At 39.7% G+C, this 20,372-nt stretch overlaps 1 protein-coding gene across 1 annotated transcript in view; it reads left to right on the top strand.

The window, feature by feature from the left end:
* Window positions 1-2,878: 2,878 nt before the first annotated feature.
* Window positions 2,879-20,372, top strand: part of tmc3 (transmembrane channel like 3) — a gene marked incomplete at both ends in the record, with an annotated part of 29,410 nt that continues 11,916 nt past the window's right edge. Inside the window, 12 exons of the mRNA XM_080458830.1 lie at window positions 2,879-2,997; window positions 6,165-6,311; window positions 10,418-10,493; window positions 12,207-12,288; window positions 13,152-13,258; window positions 14,179-14,277; window positions 15,385-15,527; window positions 16,110-16,257; window positions 16,791-16,834; window positions 18,116-18,263; window positions 18,549-18,658; window positions 18,730-18,808. Coding sequence (XP_080314956.1) covers window positions 2,879-2,997; window positions 6,165-6,311; window positions 10,418-10,493; window positions 12,207-12,288; window positions 13,152-13,258; window positions 14,179-14,277; window positions 15,385-15,527; window positions 16,110-16,257; window positions 16,791-16,834; window positions 18,116-18,263; window positions 18,549-18,658; window positions 18,730-18,808 — 1,302 coding nt within the window. The remainder of the gene's footprint in view (window positions 2,998-6,164; window positions 6,312-10,417; window positions 10,494-12,206; window positions 12,289-13,151; window positions 13,259-14,178; window positions 14,278-15,384; window positions 15,528-16,109; window positions 16,258-16,790; window positions 16,835-18,115; window positions 18,264-18,548; window positions 18,659-18,729; window positions 18,809-20,372) is intronic.

Raw genomic sequence — 20,372 nt, 5'->3', positions numbered from 1 at the left:
TAGTTAGTGTCTCTGTCAGAGGACCGCTAGGTCTGTGGTGTGTGCAAGTGTGCATGTCCATCCTGTGCATGGTTATGTTTCCTCCAGGTACTCGGGTTTCCTCCTGGTGTAAAAAACACACAATTGAGCCTAACTGTGGGACCAAATCTTCGGGCAATCAGTTTCTTGTTGTCGGCCCTGTAATGCTTTGACTACCTGCCCATGACCTTTGGCCATTGTTTGCTTGGAATCAGCTCCAATGTCCCGCAATCCTGGACTGGATAGAATGGGATACAAAATGGATGGATTTTGTAATAGAATACAGGACAACTGCCTCGTTTTTCAGCACTAACTTCACAATAAGTAGCTTTATGTTACTGGTGAATGAGTGTTTTTGTGTTGTTGTTTCACAAAAGTTTCTCGTTTACACAGCAACATTTTGAAAACGATGCCCGTTTACACGGAAACACAGAGATACTGAAATTGATGTTGTTTTATTGTAGGACCACGAGCAGGTAGAGTACAATGCTCTATAAACATTAACAATGGGAGTACATGGACATTTGTACAGATGACAAAGTTGATTGCTTTTACTGGTGTTTCTCAACTATAAAAGTACCAGGTTCCAGGCGAAGATGGACTGGCAGTCATGACACTGGAGGTAAACGTTGTTGTTATTGCTCATCAACTGACACATGTGCAGAACCACTATGGCCAAGGTGTGCATATGCAGTGGCAGCGTTTTGATACAGTGCATCCGCAAACTGGTGTCGTGTAAACGGACCCCCCAAAAGTGAAGAAAGTTTTGCGGATACACCGTGTAAACGGGGCCTATCTTTTAACTTCAATTAATATTCCACGGATCCCTTACAACCTGTCAGTCCACACAACAAGCAGACATATATTTTTGGTGCAATTCTTATTTACAAGCTTCCGGCTGCTGTTTGAGTCTCTCAAGATATTTGTTTGAGTTAAACATCCAGGTTTTCTATGCAGAGTTGTGAAATGCGACTCCTGTTCAGGGAAAAAAGCGACAGTGGCCAGAAGTCGTCCGCAGAGTCCGGTAAAACAGCAATTAAACATGAGACAGCTGTCTGGCCGTCAATGTCTCATTTAGTGTCTGTGGTCCTTCCCATAATCCTCTCCCCCCTCCGCTTTCCTGGTAACCGGGCAGAGTCAGGAGCCAAAGGAACAGACGGCACATCCCACCATTACGGCGCGCAGACTTCTAATGGCTGGATCAAAAAATATGAATCAGTCTCTGTATTGTGAAAAGGCGGGGGAAGTTCTTGTTGCTTTTCATGGCACCTGCACAATGAACACTATGATATTTGGACACTTTCTTAAATGGACTTCATTTCTATGGCGTTTTGTGTGAGCAGTCCCGAAGCGCTTTACATCATTGATCACATCCGTCCATTCACACGCAGCAATGGAGGCTATCAGTCTATTGGGAAACATTTGGGGTTTAGTGTCTTGCTCAAGTACATGTCAGCATGCGGAAATAGGAATCCAACCTGCAACCAGCCGCCACAATACCAGCAGTGCTGCCCCACCTCCTTACCTCAAAGAATTCCTCAAAACAAACTGTCGGTCTTATATACCCTCTCCAAGGAAGTTGTTGTAGGGTTCAATCCATATAGGCTAGACACATGTTGTGAGAAATGCACTGGAATATGGGAGGGTGGGTATGTGGGTGTATTGGGTTAGGTTGATTGGTATAAAATTATGCTTGATTTATTAAATAAAGAAATTAAAAGGACAGGTAAAATATTATACTAAAAAACAAACATGAAGCTTTCTTGATTCCCTTGAGGAAATTACTTATCTGCACGTGACCCATCCTATTCATAGTATAACTATGCAAGGAGCAGTGACTGCCATGGTATACTGTAGCACCTGAGGAGCAGTTAGAGCCAAATGCCTTGCTCAGGGACCTTCGGGCTTAACATGTCAGCAGTGAAATTTGAACCTGTGAACTTCCATTCTCAAATCCATTTCTCTAAGCAACCACTGGCCCAAAGATGAGCTACAAGGGAGGAAAAGAACCCAAAGTAACACAGAAAACGGGAGAATGGGCAAAAGAGCATTGGTGAAAAGGGCCAACGAACCTGCCTCACCATACCTTATTAAAACACTGAAAGGTTTAGGATTAGATGCAGGAGAGAAGTCAAGTAATACCTTCCCAGACAACACAATGCTAAAAAAAAAAAGATCAGAATTGCAGTACTAGGTAAAAATATGTGTTTTTGGCTCATACCTGGTGCAAACCACCTGAGAAGCCACAGCAAGGACAGAGTTTGAAGTAAGGAGGAGACAACAAGTGTCCCATCATAGTTGGCCCTGATGACCATAAGTTTGAGTTGAGTCCAGACCAAGCTGAGTTCTCTCTTTGGAAAAGTCATCCCCCTGACCCCACGCTTGTTTTCTACTGCTGCGCCTTCCCTGACGCTCTCTGGCTAAGCTCAAGGTGACGCAAGGAGAATATATGGTTAAGGTTAGCTGGTGGAGGTCTGCAGGAAATTAATTAATTAGTGTGTGTGTGTGTGTGTGTGTGTGTGTGTGTGTGTGTGTGTGTGTGTGTGTGTGTGTGTGTGTGTGTGTGTGTGTGTGTGTGTGTGTGTGTGTGTGTGTGTGTGTGTGTGTGTGTGTGTGTGTGTGTGTGTGTTACTAGCCCTTTAAGCAGTCAGTCCAAGCTGTGATTGGACTGGTGAGATGTGTGTGTGTGTGTGTGTGTGTGTGTGTTCCACTCTGTGCTGCTGTGTGAAGCTCCAGAGCAGCAGGTATCTCCAGCCACACACACACACCACACACCACACACACACACACTCACACTCACTGGTAGGAGTCAGGCTGAGCAGCAGGTCTGCGTCTGCCCACACACTGACCTGCAGAGAGCATGAGTACAGTGTCTGAACCTTTGGTTGGGAGCAGCAGGTCTCTGTCTGCTGCCAAGAGGCACAAGAGCATCAGGAAGAACTCCAGAAGGATTTATTCATCTTACCAGGACCAGCAAGGGTGAGTCCTCTCCTTCTGCTGTTCTTTGAGTACTTTTATCAGGAATCCTTTGTGCTTCTCTTTTTGGTTTGTCTGAGTCTCAACTTTAAGGGTGCCATCTCTCTGAGCTTTAATTGGCCTCCTGTCGGTTATACAATTAGTCATGTAGGAAATCGAATCACCAGAGAAAACTACAAAGAGTTTCCTGTGTGCTGTTACTACGCTTCTATCCAGGGACATTCTGTCCCGTCCACCTTATTATCCATTTAGTCATGATTGAGTTTAAGTCTTTAATTAAAGCTTTACCATGAAGAAACACATGTACTGTAGGTATGAAGGCTGACATGTCACTTCCCAGCGCTGAATTTGAACTTTGGAGTGGAGCTGGACTGGATATAGAAGTGCCTGGAATGAGTTGGTCCTCAAGCTCAAGTCTCATTAAGGAATCTTTCTTTACATGGCACATTTCTCACAATTATAAAAAGAAGCTTTGAAAGAAGATTTGAAGTAAAAAGTATTTGAACGTGTACGTCTACAAATCTGCACAAACAAATAACAAATATCCAGAGCAATTGTATTAACCATTGAGAACAAAGCATGCATGACATGAATATGAAAAATCATAGAATATGTCAATTTCATAATTAAAATCATTGCAAGTTGAGTAAAAGATATAGGTCATTTTAATACATACAACCATATAGATACATTTAAACGTATCAGCATTGTAAAAAAAAGAAATCATACTTGAAATTAGTATTTAAAGACCCCAAAAATTAATTAAAATAACTACTAAAACAGACTAACATCGGGTCATAAAATTATAAAATCACATTTTAGAGTAGACAGGTGAGTTGTATGTGAAATCTTTAAAACATTAGTATCACATTAATATTTTTTCATTTCTACAGCTGCATCAGAAATATGAGCACTTTTTCATTTCTATTCATTTACGTGGTTACAAATCGGGCAGATTGGGCATTTACACTAGGTTCATTACACATACAGCAGAAATACCAAAAACATAACCTTCCACAAAATAATTTCACAAAGTAGGCAAATTATATTACAATCATAAATGCCATCAGAGCCATGATGAAAAAAAAAAAAAAGTCTAAAATGGCAAAAGGTGAAAAATATGAAAAGAACAATAATTAATATAGGCCAGTGATGAATTCGAAGGTCTAAGTTTGAGATTTTGAATATTTGGATTTATGTACTCACTGATGCATGAAGAGATTTTATAAACAGTGAAACAGTTAAAGTCAATTTTTAAAGAAAAGAGCAGCCAACCTGAGTAAAGTGAAACGATAAAGGAAGAACACTGGATTGCATATGTGTGTCTGGAGAGGACTGAATTTTGCATCAGATGAAGTGGTTGATTTTTATAACTAATATCATTTAATAAAAACAAAATGTGTATATTAAAGTGCACTATTTAAAGCACAACGTTTAAATTCCACATTTAATTAATTATTAAAAAGAGGTGAAAGAAGATGTTAAAAACAAAGTCCATTATTTTGAAATTTGATGCTCAAAGTGAGAAGAGTTCCACCAAAAATTGAAAATGAATTTCCCCGTCACCATTCAGTGATGAGCAGAGGGCAGATTGATTGACATGTTTAATTCCAGGATTGTTCCATTACTGCCGCTGTTGCACTCAGTCAGGTGGCTTCAGCACGAATCTGGACAGCTACTGGTAAAATATATATGCATGGATAAATGGATCGTCGTCTTATTTACTGGCACTGCCAGTAAAGACTGAGGTCACCACAAATCCATTTGAGTCTGCGAGCACTTCTGTCATCAGCCTCATGAAGGAGCCGCAGGAAGCTGCCACACAAGCTTTGGTCTCACATCAAGTACCAACTCTTATCGTACCGGATATCATCGCACTCTTAAACTTATGGGTCTAGACCAGGTTTGTCAAAAATCGGAACAAAATATAGGATGTTTCATATTGGAAAAATGACATTATAGCATAATATAAGCTCATTAGAACAGAGTAAGTTGCAATGTTGATGCAGATTCTTATGTTATTGAACATCAGGGGTGTCCAACACATTTGAAATCAGGCGCCACATTCAGCCAAAGTTTATCTAGTAAACCAGTAAATTGGTGCCAAAATATCCTTTAAATTTAAAGTTATAAAGTTTTGTTGTTGTGTTGCAGAGTATACATGATGGAAATGTCTATATTTCCGCAACAGCAAACAATTATTACCAAAAAATGCGTACAATCTCAACACCAATTTCAATGAAACCTTCTGGTGCAAAACACAGTGAAATGTCAAAAAAAAAGAAATCATTCTCCTAAAGCTGTTGCATTATGGGTGTTTTTACAAACTCCCCCTGACACCATGGCTCTCAGGCCAGTTTGATAACAACCAGGTCTTTCATGGCAGCATCACCGATATCTCAGCTCAGGTCTCAGTGTTGTGTTGTGTCCACTACTCTTATGATATGTGTTTATGTAAAAAAAAAAAAAAAATCTATATTTTCTTTGGTTTTCACACTTTGCTTGGTGGTTTGGTCGGATTGGAGCCTCTTGCAGGCCGAGTTTAGCCCACAGGCCTTATGTTTGACACCCCTGCTCTTATAGCATTTAATCATTGTACCTGTATTTGTGTGTTCTGTGGTTAAGCACTTTTAAATCATGTTGTTGTAGCATGAAATGCAACAAACTAAAGGTTTCTACTATAATATATGTCGATGTAACTCAATTCTGACGGGTTGCTGAAGCAATCCTTTCTGCTTCGCATTCAGGGAGAGAAGGTGAAGCAGTGAGTAAATAACAACGTCCAGAGTATTTTAGTTTACAAATTACAAGTTGAAGTGACCCCATATAATTAAGTCAAATCTTACCAGGGTGATTATGTTTAACTTTACTCTAAAAAAAAAATTAACATTACAGTTTTGCAAATAAATTTAGAAATGAAAGATAATCTGTTTTTTCTGAAATTGAATTAATTTCAGTGAAAATCTTTATCCAAGTCTATGTTGTGTCCGTAGATGTTTTATTAACCATATAATTGTCTTTATATGACTCTTTTTTTACAAAGGTAGATAAGCTGGTATGTAGAATACAATGTAACCATCAAGCTGTTGAGGTGTTTCAATGTATCTAAGTACTCCATAAAGTAACAACAGTCCTCCTTTTTCATTTTTCCATTGTGTCTCATTGTGAAGCCTTTCAGATGATGAAGACAAAGAGGATGAGCGAGCGGAGAGCAACGACCCGGAGGAGATGTTCCAGAACATTCAGTACCAGAAAGAGATCATCGCCAATATCCGGACACGACCCTGGCCAATGAGACGCAAGCTCAAAGTCCTTAAGTACACCTTTTTTAAAAAATACTTTTAACTCTTACATTAAACCGTTCAAGTTTAATGCTGCTTTACTTATTCCTGTAAACAGTCTGGGTGTGACTTATGATTAAAGCTCTGGATGCTGATGCGTCGTGGATATCGTGAGAGAAACTTCAAAATGGTATAAATAAATGAATTACGATTGAATGTTGACTCAATCAAATCATGGCCTTTATACCAAAAAAATAAGAAAAAAACGAATTAAATCATTTCTAATTTTATATATATATATATATATATATATATTGGAAATGCAGGGAGTCTGTTGTTCAACCAAATTGTACCTGCTGACTGTTTAGACTTGTTTTCAAGGGAAAACTGAACATTTTTGTTGATTCTTGTTGGTCCATTTACACAACAGATCTTCGACTGCCTCTCCATATTCTGGGACGAGGAAGTTTTAAGTTTTAGACTCACTGTAATAACAATCCAACTTTCTTTCTTTTCTTTTTATATGAAAACAAGCATATTCATTTTTTTTTTAGCTGTGTAAATGTTGCAAAACGTGTGCAGCCCATTCATTTAGTCTAAGTAGCTCCCTTTATTTTTTTTCCAAGCTCAAGCTCCTTAAGTAGCCGTCACCTCATTTGGATTGCTTGGATTACCACAGCCGGAAATATTGTTGTTGTTTTTTTCTTTAATTGTGCGGTTCCGACGTCTGCCCTGTTGTCAACAGCTATGAAATAATGTTAAAGCAATGCGGTGAAATACATCAACGTGTTCTAGGGGGAGCGAGGCGGAGCGTGAATGCACGGGCCTTGGAGACATGGAATTTACTGCAGTGTATTCAGTCTTTTGAGTTGTATATCGCGGCGAAGGTAAATTTCAACTGTGGGACCGTGATCGCCGGCACTGACTTCCATGTGAATATAGGACTTTGATTTAGCTCCTCTTTTCCTCTTCTGATGCTGCTTCCGGCTGATAAGGGCTCAGATACTGTGACTGTGGGACTTTAGGTTCATTCCATGTTTGTCTGAAGTCGGTTGACGCTCTGAGCTCCAGCATCAGTCCAAATCCTTATCAAGCTCCTCTGGCTTTTTGAATGGACTTTCTTGAAAATATTTTTTTAGGGGTAGCTACTACCCGTGCTGATCATTGTGTCATTCTTTCTTCGTCTTTACAGTCAAATGTTTGTGAATCTGCAGCACTCAGGCAAAGGAAATAGCAAGCAGCACTCTGAAAACAAGTCCAAAATTGGCACTCATTTTTTTAAACTTGAATTAAAAAATAAATGCAGTTGAATAAACTGGTAAATGTGGAGGGCGCTCTACTTGCTGAGTGTTCAACTGAAAAGCTCAACATTTTCTGAACAGTATTAAAAAAAAAAGGAGTAAAGTTGTGTTTTCCCATTGTTAATATTGATAGGGTATTGTGTTTGTGATTTCGTTACAAAAACAACCAATAGTGCCACCTGGTAGCCTGGCATACTAACTACATCATTTTCAGTGTTTCCTCCATATACAGTATGTGTGTAAACAGACATCATGTTCAAAAACCTTCCCTGTAAACCTGAAACTTCTTTGAACCAAAAACAATGTGTTTTTTTACTTGAAACGTTGTGTAAATTTGGCCTTAGTTTCACTTATGTGCCTTAATTAGGCCTTAATTATTAATCATCAAAATTACAGTTAACGTGTGTCCTTTATATGTCACAAACAATTACACAGTTTAATGTGCTGGGAAAGTTTTTTTGTACATATTCCACACCGAAATGACAATTTTAATATTAAGAGTAGAAAAGTAAACATTTTAAGCACATAATAAAAAAATGTAATAATGAAGTATGAAAAGCACACACGGTGTGTGTGTGTGTGTGTGTGTGTGTGTGTGTGCGTGTGCGTGTGCGTGTGCGCGTGTGCGCGTGCGTGCGTGCGTGCGTGCGTGCGTGCGTGCGTGCGCGCTATCAGATCGAGAAGAAGCTGAGCACAGAGAGCTGGAGCTGATAGAGATGTGCTGAGTATGTGCCACGGATAACAGGCTTTATATGGGCAGTTTATTACCGCCGAGGTTTTATTACCATCATCAGGGACGGGATGCAAGTCTGCGTTTCTACACCCTCTTTAATCTCAGGCAGAATATCACTGATTACTCTTCCCGCTGCAACAACAGCTTGCATTTCAGGTCACAAATCAGGGACTCCGAGCTTCATTTACTTACAAGTTTTCGTCATGCCGGCTTGGACTCTGGAGTCTGAAACCTCTCAATCAACTTGATTTTGCAGTTATGAAAGTTGTGTGTCATGTGTGAACGTGTCTGACTTGTGTCTTCGCCTTGGTTGATCGGTCTCTGAATTGTTCCCGGTGCGGTGGACGGATGAGCAGGTTTCTTATAGACTGTAAAGGTGTGAAACCTCTCTGAGCGATAAATTGTAATTAATGGAGGCAGTCTGCTGTGGCTGCTTTTGGAGGGACTGGGGTAGGAATGTGCTAGTTTAGTTTATGATTTGCAGAACGAGACTGTTATCTGCTCAGATTAAAGTGTGAAACTATCCACTGTTTAGAATGCACTAACTGGCCACAAATGGACATTAACTAGAAACCAGGCGCCCATGTGAAAACAGAACAAATATATTCTGCCTGTAGCTCGACACGCCTGTATTTATGAGACTGCTACAGCTGCATCTTGTATACAGTCTATCACTTTAAATGGTACACCGGCCTAAATGGCTGAATAACAAGGACGAGAGTGCTGCTGATGCTGCGAAACAATAAAAATGTAAATTACAAAGACAGCAACATGTTGTAAAACTGTAAAACACACAAGATGATTCAAAAGCAGATCAGACACACAAAACGGTAAAAACGCGCATCAGCTTCTTAAAATGTTTCAATGTTTTCTGTCCTGCAAAACTTTCCCAAGGCAAGTCCGTCATGTTTAACGCTCATGTATACACGTTTAGTTTAGTTGCTTAGAATCTGAACAGAGAGAAGTTTCCTGTTTTCCACTGAGCTGTCAAGTCTCGTTCATTCTTTGTTCGATTATTAGATACATGAACAGCAACGGATGGAATCAAGCTTTAAATAATGTGTCACTGGGGTGTTTCTACTTTCGGCTGTAATATACAAGTAAATGATTTTTGTTACGAATTCAGCAACTGTAACTGAAGTTGGAGATGGAGACATCTCTTTGGTCTTGAAGAGTGCACTGTTCCTAAACTAATATACTGAACTAATCCAGTCTTCATGACAAACAGCATTTGTGAGCAACATTAACAGTATCTGCTGTGTTGGCTCATTTTCAGAAGACCTGTCTGCTGCTGTTAACTTAATGAACCCTCAGTCGCAGTGGTGTAGACCAGCGGTATACGCAGGTATATGGTGTATACCTACTTACTTTCCAGTCGTCGTCTTGTCCACTCATGTCCAAATCACCCATGATGCACCACTCAGCAGTATCTACGAGCCAGACTGCCTATTTTTTTCTCAGATGATGAACCTGCCTTACTCTTCTAATTGGCTAGTACTCGCTCCATTCACTGATTTAATTGGTTAATGTCATGAAGAAGCAAACCAAATGATGTGACAGTGAGCAAATATTATGGACAGATTTCCCTGAAATAGAATTGTCTTACCTGCCTCTGATTCTAAAAAAAAAAAAGTGTTTCTGGGCTGCGTAAAGAATGCCAAAATTTACCTGCTTCTACTTCAGGCACTGCTACACCACTGTTGTTGTTGTTGTTAGTTCTTTTGAATTATTATTTTTTATTTACTATTTTTTTAATTATTGATCATGTCAAAAAGCAGTGGACAATTGTGCAAAGCATCAACAAGCAGTTGATTCTACTACTGCTGATTTAAAGATTTAAAGACATTTAAAACCTGAATGCTACATGGACGGATAGTCTTTAAATATTTCATTGAACTTATACAATTTGAAGATTTAAGTTTACACTATGCGTCAAACGTTTCTATTGACTCTGTGTGTGTGTGTGTGTGTGTGTGTGTGTGTGTGTGTGTGTGTGTGTGTGTGTGTGTGTGTGTGTGTGTGTGTGTGTGTGTGTGTGTGTGTGTGTGTGTGTGTGTGTGTGTGTGTGTGTGTGTGTGTGTGTGTGTGTGTGTGTGTGTGTGTCACAGGCAAGCCAGAGAGATTGTTCTGAGGTACGAAGGCCGACTGACCAGGACCAGAGGTTACCAGACAGCTGGAGCCGATGTAGGAACACACTCATCCTCACTCATACCCTCAGAAGCTTTAATCAACATGTAGAAAACACTGATCACCAAGTATCCTGCACTTTTAAAAATAAAAGTTTGTTGTTCATTGAGCTGTCAGACTTTATGCTTGTACATATATAGCAAGTATTCATACCATTATGACCAACTTGGCATCAGGATGTTGGCGGCAGAACCTTTAATGCCAACTACTCATTGTGATTATAAATAATAACCTTGAAAGAATGGTGGCAATATCTTTGGTCTTGGCTCAAAAACCGGTGGTCCCACGTCGACGTGTTATTCTTGCGCACTCACGTCATTTCGTCGTAGGCTGCGATTCAGCTTGTAATCTGCACACGGCGAACTTCATGTCGTGGCCCAAACTTTATTAGGTTGATGTCGTACAGTGTGTCTCGCTGTGCCAAGGTGCCAGTAGAACCAGTGTCATTCACTTCTCCTGTGGGTGTTCATAAAGTGGCTGATGAAAGAGAAGCTTTAGGTGTCAATGTATCGCACCAAAGTGATCAACACTCCCAAAACTCACAATAATGAGACAGAAATATCAAATATATAAAGATGAAGCGCCACAGTAGCTGTGCGTAACATCAGAAAGATAGGTGTACGCTGAGAGGAGCCTCTCTGTTATTTCACTGCACTGCAGTGGCTTGATCACCAGAGCCGGAGTAATAAAACATGCTGGATTTCTATTCTACTGTGTAACCTGACGTCGTAGAGCCATAGTCTTACATGCAGTGCAACAGACATGTGCATTTTGTGTTTCTCACATTCACAGTGAGGAGGATGGCCGGTGTGGGAATAGCTATGCAGCAGTAGCGCAACAGCACGGCTGAATTTATGGTCTGTTGTTATAGCTCTGTTTAATTAAAGTGTTCAGGCAGCTCAGGCCCCATTAGAATAAATTGACTTTTAGTGAGCCGCCTGATGATGAGTTATTAATTCTTCTGTTTGGCTCCCACTTAATTGAAAATCAGAATCACTGAGCCGACCTCATCTTGATTGATAATCACCAACTCAGTTCTGTGAAGAGCTGCGGGGTCGCTTCGTATCGCCTCACAATTAGACAAATGACAAATTTTTTTGAAGACAATTTGCATGTAGAAGGCAATGTCATTGAGACTCTCCTTTCTCTGGCAATCTAAATGTTCAGTATGGAGCATTTTTTCATGGAACTTTAAGAATATGAACAAATAATTGGAAGATTTTGTGTTGACATCTGTCATTCAATTATGGAAGTTAGGAAGTTAACCTAGCCAGGTTTCTCTTGTAGGACATGGAGTTCTTGGTAATACTTATTAGGGTCCTGATTATGTGACATTTTCAAGTGAAAATGCAAACTTTTGGTAAATTTTGTGTGCCCTCAGAAATGCCCAAAAAACTTGCAAATTATTATTCAAATTGCTCCAGTGACATTTTATTGCCAAATTTCGTGCACAAAAGTAGGGCTGGGCAAAAAATCTATTTAATCGATTTATTGAATCTGTAGCTATAGACATTTATAATTAGCAAATTCAATTTTTATCCCCTAGTTTTTCAGCATTTCTCATGAATGACGGCGCCTCATTTACTTTTTGTTTTGTGACTATTTCTATGCATTTTAGCTCTGAGGACAATCACAGCCATAACGTTGCACTTTTTGACAATATTTCTCATTTTTAATGAGGAAAAAAAAACGGAAAATCCTTTTCTGCAGCTGCTGAAAAAACTTTCCAGAGTGCTGTACAACGTTGTGGTTCTCTTCGTTCCCTGGGAAGTTCGGATCAAGAAGATCGAAAGTGAGTTTTTTCCAAATCACCAAATGTACGCCGTTTCCGTCTGTGATTGATTGTTCTTATGTTTCATGATGAACACTATCAGTCATACTGTCAGCATCTCCAGCAAAACTAAAGAAAACGTTTTGTTAGGCATGTATTGTCATATGTTATCTCCTCTTCATCAAAGTTCAACACAATGTGATTAACATAATACACAACACACAATTGTAATACTGTATGTCTTTATTAAACGTGACCATTAAACATTTGCAATGCTGCTTGAAACACCAAAAAGGTCTCTGATTTAAAAACATTCCACTAAGATGCCATGTCTCCATACAACTAGGCATGTCTGCATGTGTGTGTGTTTGTGCACATGCGTGTTCACTTTATCTACTGTATCTTTGCACTGCTTTTAAATCATGTTAAGCACTTTGCATTACTTTAATTGTATAAAAAAGTGCTATACAAATAAAGTCGATTGATTGATTGATAAGATGCACATGAACAATTATTGATGAAGAGTGTTCAGAGATTTTGTCTGCTCTTTTCTCCTTTATCGACGCTTCTTCTTGGGAGGAAATTTAAAAAACATTTATTTTTCTCTTACCATCAAAACAGATTGGCCAAAACATAATAGGCAGAAATACTGTAAGCTTTTCACCTTTTTGTTATTTGAAGTGTTTTATTTTGTGAAATTATTTGGCCAAAACAAAACTAATCATTCTTTCAGAATCTTAACTCATCAAACTTCATTTCGCTCTCTGGAGCCGTCGTCTTCCAGCAGTCCTGTGGATGATTGACGTCGTTGTTTGATAAGAGACGTTAGAATAGCTTGACAGATGCGAAAGAGCCGCTCTCTGGTTTTTTTCCGTCCTCCTCAGGTCACTTTGGCTCGGGCGTTGCCTCCTACTTCATCTTCCTCCGCTGGTTATTTGGAATCAACATCGTCCTCACCATCATGACTGGAGCCTTCATCGTCCTGCCGGAGGTCAGCCATTACGACGTTTGTGATTTGCCGATCATTGCTTTCATTGTTACTTTCACAAGCATGTTTAAAAAAAACCATGGTTCTAGTAAACGACAGCTGAATTGAGCACGACAGAAGTCGAGCAAAGAGAAATTACAAAATTTGGTCATATTTCAGTCATATTGTTTTTGTTTTTTTTTAATGTCTCACATGTCAGTCCTTTGTGCCTGTGTTGATCAGTACAGATCCTAGAAACATTTACAAACCCCAAAAAAAATGCAAATTGTAGACAAGTACAGTGGAAAAAAAGAAAAAGAAAAACTGGAGGATTTATGTCCGTCACTGACACGCAGACACAAGCAATTTCCCCAGACGTGACTTATCCCATCATCCCCTCTGCCCTGATCTTACAATTCCATTTATTTCCTCCCTCCATGGTTTGTTAGAACTAACCTTCCCCGGTCTCCTCCTCTCACACGTCCCTTCTTCATCTCGCCTCTGCTTAGTGAGTCATATCATCCACCATCAAACATCATGGATGATCTGTCAGATTTTATGCCTGTGTTTCAGTCCCGCTGTGAATTATTTGACCGCAGATGCAATGGTAGGATCCGATAACACTTTTTATCGCCACTCTGTCATATTTCTTCTTATTCCTCTTTTTTTTTTATTTAGGGTACAAAACTAAACCTAAACCGTGCTCATTCATTTAATCTTTTGATTACATTGCACGTCATGCACCACAGGCTCCGGGTGTTAATACTCTGACTTGTTGGTGCAAATTAAGAAAAGTTGTGTTTAAGGACTTAAAATTGACCTGTGCTTCGGCTTTGAATTGAATCAAACCACGTGAAAATTTAATCAAAGGGAATGTACAGCAAATTTATTTAACGTATTCCCATTACAGTGCATTGAGCGTTTTTTTTTTTTGTGCACCGCAGCTGCTGGCAGGAGCTCCGTTTGGAACAACGAGGAGTAAAACTATCCCCAAAGAGCATCTGGCTTCAGCCCAGGACTTGGACACCATCTGGTCTCTTGGGGTAAGCCTCTTTTTCCTTTTACTGTTCTGTCAATAGCACATTACTTAGAGATACAATGGACCATTATTTGAACATTACTTTATTGCCACCTTGACCTCGGCTGCAGGGGCAATTTAATCTTCTCCTTCTTCACTCGTTACATAGGTGTAGAGTTGGATTAAAGCTCGAGGCTGCAACAGACATCATTCTAAGATCCCCATAGCGACAGGACATTTCACATAAGGGCAATTATCAGTTATAGGCTTTGTCCCGAATATCATACCTTTATTAGTCCTTTAACATGAAGGGCATTTACTTGAATGGAGAGATCATTGTTGTTTCAAGTAAAACGCTGACTCTGCACTTCCTGGAAACGATGACTTTTCGATTGAACCAATCAGATATAAGACTATGATTATTGATGGATGAAGTAAATAACACTGACTTCATGGTAATTTGGCAGCGGCGCAACATTTGATGTGTGTCAAGGACTTAAGCCTCAAAAACTGCAGGTCTTCTGGGTTGTTCCCAGTCTGTGGTGGTTAGTGTCTTAGTACCAAGAAAAGAAAATCAATGAGCAAAGGTTCATTTAACAATGCACATGGAAACAAAAATGTCTAATCCAACGGATAAGACAAGCTGTCGTGGCTCACACGGCCACAGAAGCTACTTTTGGAGGCCAGGTTGACCAGACTGACCACCGTTCAGAACTGAAAGCACCGATTACCATCAGACAGGGGTCTGATCTGATAAATGATGTGGATCGCGTGCAGACATGGAAATCTCTCAGCAGTTAAATCAGGTCAAGTGGTCATATGTCAGAGTAAAAATACAAAGAAACCTCATAATGTTATGTCTGGCCAGTTAATGTGCAGTTTGGGTCTCCACAGCTGCTTTTAAATCAACTTTCTTGCTATTTAACGCACATATCTTGATTCCTCACAGCCCACTGTATCGTGGCTTATATGGCAATAAACACACTCATATATTCAGAATAATGAGCTTAACTGAGTACATGGTTAGGTAAAAGGACAATTCTAGATTTCAAGCCTTTCCCTGGGTAAACTTTGTATTTCTATTGCATCTTTGTGATTAAAGTGAACATGTATTGTGCTCGACCATCCACAGGGCTACCTACAGTACTCGGTGTTGTTCTACGGTTACTATGGCAGAGTGAGGAAAATCGGCAGTGCGGGATACCGGTTACCTCTTGCCTACTTCCTGGTTGGGATGGCCGTCTTCGCTTACAGTTTCATCATTCTGTTACGAAAGTAATCATGCTTTGTTTTTTCGTTTTATTGTTTTTCTTAACAATCTTTCCAGACATGAGTGAAAACAATAAGGTGTTCATAAAGTAGAAACATTAGAAGCCTGATGTCAATAGGACTCAATTATCCTGTTAAAATGAACAAATTACACAAGAATATCTTTTAAAAAAAAAAAGGATTTCAGTGTTATAAGACAGGCAGCTACTGGCCTGCTGGGCTTACATTGGAAACCTGTAACCTGTTAACTTTTTACTGTGTTAATAAAAATATGAAGAAGCGAAAGCGTTGCGCCGAGCGACGCTGAATTTCTCTTCTTTTTTGCTGCTGATATCGACAGAACAGCTGCAAACGCTTTGTTTGAAAATGATCCCTAAAGCAGCTCAGTGCAACTTTGAAGTCGCTTCACATTTTCACCATGAACCACGAGCACCGCAGCGACGTAACTTTATCACGCCGTGCAAGTATATTCACGAGAAAGTGTGGTGATAGACCCAAATACGAAAAAAAATATACATTCCCAAATTCAAGATGAACAAGCTTTGTCTTATACTACATTGTCAAATTTCATCATGTGCCCTCCTGCAGAATGGCTAAGAACTCCCGCCTCAGCCTGGCCAGTGCTTCTGACGAGAACTTCACCTTCTGCTGGAGGGTTTTCTGTGCCTGGGATTACCTGATCGGAAACCCGGAGGCTGCAGAGAGCAAAGGAGCCGCCATCGTCAACAACATCAGGGTCAGAGACGCACAATAAACTACACACACAACCAACTCTGGCTCGCAGCTGATCTCAAGCTCTGCCTCTAGTAGCTGCAGAGCTCAATTTCACGTATGATTCCAAAAGTATGTTGTTTTGACAAGAGCAAAAACTTCAATTAAACACTAAATGTATGTTTGTACATTTTATTGCCAGGATTTTTAATCTAATACAATCGTTAATTGATAGTGACTGTAAAACCTTTTAAAAATAAGCAGCCAGCAAATCAAATCACCAAAACTGTAGTTGAAACGGGAATTGGTTATTAGCCATAAATGTAATAAATGGTTTCTCTGATTGCCAGTGTGGCACTTCTGTTATTGAATTAGGAGGCTGTCAAGGGCATAAATCATACTCTGTTGGCTGGTACAGCATTATAATGTAGCTGCAAGACACTCAAGCATGATAGAGGGGGGAACATATTTCTATCATTTCTATCATTTGTCAAAATCTGAACGTTTTTATTCAAATAACTGACCGATAATCTCGTCTCGTGTTTTCCCTCTGCACAGGAAGCCATCGTGGAAGAACAGGAAAAGAAGAAAGATACAAGTCTGTACGTGTCTGCTCTCGATATGTCCTGTTGTTTTTATTTATTGGGTTTTTTTTCCAGTGTTTTCTCCCAGACTTGATGTGTATTTCCTCAATGTAAAATATGACAAGTTTCATTTTCATTCAACCTTTGTAAAGCACCTTTCTTGCTGGTCATATCAACTAAAGAAATATAGCAAAATAGACACTGGATACAAGATAAGGCTCATTGAGTATTTAAAAAAAAAAAATCTTTATTAAAACTTAGTGCAATTACACTTGATTGAAATACATATAAGATGATTTTTGAGATTCAGATGAATAAGTGAATGAAAATACCAAAAAAATAGTAATGAAATGACTAGCATATGAAAATCTGCAAGAACAAAACTATATATAATAAAATAAATTCATATGTAGAAGTCAGGTATTAAATAAGTTTTAATTTTGATGTTGGTCTTGAAGGAAGATTAGGTTATTTTAAGAGCAGGACTGTCAAACATAAAGCCCGTTACTAAGAGGATCCAATCCAGCCAAACCACCGAGCAAACTGTAAAAATGTTAATAAAAATGTAAACATTTTTTTTAACAAATTTCAAATTTTAACAAGGAGCAACACAACACCGAGACCCGAGCTGAGATATCGGTGATGCGACCATGAAAAATAGCTCCCTTACTGTGAGATACTATCCCCAAAGCCATGCTGTCAAGGTGAGCTTGTAAAATCTCCCATAATGCAACCTCAATACGAGACGTTTTGTTGACCCTCCACTGTATTTTACACCGAAAGGTGTCACTAAAATTTAGATTTATATTGAGATTGGAGTCATTTTCAGTAATGATTAATTGGTTTTGTGGAAATATAGACATTTTCATCACATACACTCTGCACCACAACCAAGAAACCTTTAAAGTGTGAATTAAAGGTTATTATGGCAATATTTTACTGGTCCTGCCGACTCAAGATGAAATTGTTTGTGGCCCCTGAACTGAAACGTGTTTGACACCCCCTGCTATTGGCCCATAATGAAGATGGATAAAACTGGATTACATCAGATCTCACTGCAGTACATTTCCTGTTTTCCTGCTCGATTCAAAAAAACTTGTTTTCAGATTGTTCACGTTATTTTGTGTGGTTTCTTTCTGGCTTTTAAAACACAAGTTGCACAAGGGATGAGAGTGAGCACATCTGCAAATATATATATATATATATATCCATCTTTAAACGCCGCAACATGAGAAACACTGATACTGTATCAGGAGACCGTCATTGATCATTTGATGAGGACGGCTTCTCTTTCTTCAGGGCGGTTCTCATCAGTCTGCGTATCTTGGCCAACATCCTGGTGCTGCTGTCGCTCGCCGGCAGCATCTACATCATCTACTTTGTGGTGGACCGCTCTCAGAAGCTGGAGCAGGAGAAGCCGGAGCTGACGCTGTGGGAGAAGAACGAGGTAGAGGAGCAGGGCTGACGTCGTCTTCATCCTCGTTAGTGCGATTAGATTATCCAACATGTGATACAGTTCAAAGGAGCCCATCAAAGCAACGGGCTGATTGTTGAAGACAACCGCTGAGCATCAGCGGAAGCTTCGTTTCTTTCAGCGTTCTGTCGTCTCTTTAATAGGTTGACTGTCTATACATCATGTTTTTAATGAGTCTCGTAATACCGATAGTTCAAACTTTCTGTTGTCAATACAGTTAACCTGTACTAGTGTTTCTCTTGGCTGTTGGTCGTCCAGGTGAGTGTGGTGGTTTCTCTCATCACCATGATCGCTCCGTCTGCCTTCGAGCTGGTGGCTCAGCTGGAGATGTACCACCCACGCACATCCCTTCGATTCCAGCTGGCCAGGTACTCTGAGCACACCCCGGCTGCAGCTGCCGGTACCGCCGCACGTTAACTGTGTGTTTTTTGTTTTCCAGAGTGTTAGTTTTGTACCTGGGGAACCTGTACAGCCTCATCATTGCCCTGCTCGACAAAGTCAACAGTATGAGCTCTGCGGTGAGTGAAGAGTCAGCGACGTGCAGCTCTATCATTCCAACATTTTGAACCAAACAAGCTGAAACTTTGTGTTAATCTTTTACACTTTTATAGAACGATCGCTCAGTTTCTTTCTTGAAACTCTCTGGAGTTGACAGCATCAGAGCAGGCAGAGCTTACGGCTCCCCGGTGAAATGTGGAGATGATTCAGTATCTTCCTACAACCTGGCATCCACATAAGTGGACATCACATTTTTTGATTATCTGGACCCATACTAACTGGAACTTGTATACAAATCTGGATACTTACACTGCCATCTGGTGGTGTCACCAAAGAAAATGATCATAATCAGAACAAACCTGCCAAGTTGAAATGAAAGTGACAATTCAGTAACAAATACACTGCTCCTGTGTGATTATAGCTGTCCTGTCTGACTGAAGAGAAAAAAAACTATGCAACATAATTTTTGGTCAGATCCTGATTCATTCTGTCCTCATAAAGGAAAACAATGGTATTAATGCTACCAGCATAATTACACATGGATCCACTTATTTGACATTCTGTTGCATTACTGGGAGTAATCTGTGACGGTATTTGATGCCTCCGTGTCAGGAAGATTCCTAAAGTAAAACCTCAAGGAGACGACGTTCAGAGAAATCAGACTGAGAGCAATTGAAAAAGATTTAAAAAGCATTTAGTAAAATCTTGCATCAAGGAGACAAGTCACAAATACAACCTCATCTGAGTGCTGTGTTGCAGTTGTCTGAAGAGTTATTTCTGAGGAGTGACAACAATTGAGTCTCCGTGCAGGCAAAGATAAGTGTCATGAAGTTCTGAATCCTTCCTAATTTTCTCTGATTCTGCCTCGTCTGTGAAAATCCTGTTATCCTGTTAGTTTGGCTTGGACCAGGTTTTCTTAGATACTGGTGAGAGAGACCTGACTACACGGTGCCGAAACAAAACACATCATCTTTAATAAGCAACAGCATCGCATAAGCAATTCTTCCAACACTTTGAAGAGCCTGCGCCAACGGATGTGGTCTTTCGTTGCCTTCACATTGCAATGCTTCTGACTACTCCCATTTCCAGGTTGACACACATGAAGACACGGAGCATTCACTAAACAGTGTAGAAACTATAAATGATAAACTGCATCAAGACTTGGGCCACTTAAATATGATACTTATGTAGATATTATTGCTGGATTGTTAGTTTTGGATAGAGATAGCAGGTGGAAAATATTAATGGTTTATTTGTGGTCATATTTCAACACAGTACACCCAAACACCAACAAATACTGTTCATTTTAAATGACGAAGAAAAGGAATGGGCTGAAGCCAGTGGCTTCTGAATTCTATGGAATAACCTAATGTATGTGCAACAAAAAACCCAAAGCAACAAAACAAGAAAAAAAAACCCAATAATATTAATAATGATAATCTCTTTCTCTCATCATGAGTCTGAACTGTAACCCTTAATCATTCGGTATTTTACAGCTTTCTAGGCTACTACATTTAAGTTCATCATTGCTTAACTCCCAGAATAGAAACACATCTGTATTGTATATTGGAATTCAAGCAAAAA

The sequence above is a fragment of the Lipophrys pholis genome (assembly GCF_963383615.2).
Source record: "Lipophrys pholis genome assembly, chromosome: 2".
NCBI classification, from domain to species: Eukaryota; Metazoa; Chordata; class Actinopteri; order Blenniiformes; family Blenniidae; genus Lipophrys; species Lipophrys pholis.
This window is presented reverse-complemented; position numbering and strand designations above follow the sequence as displayed.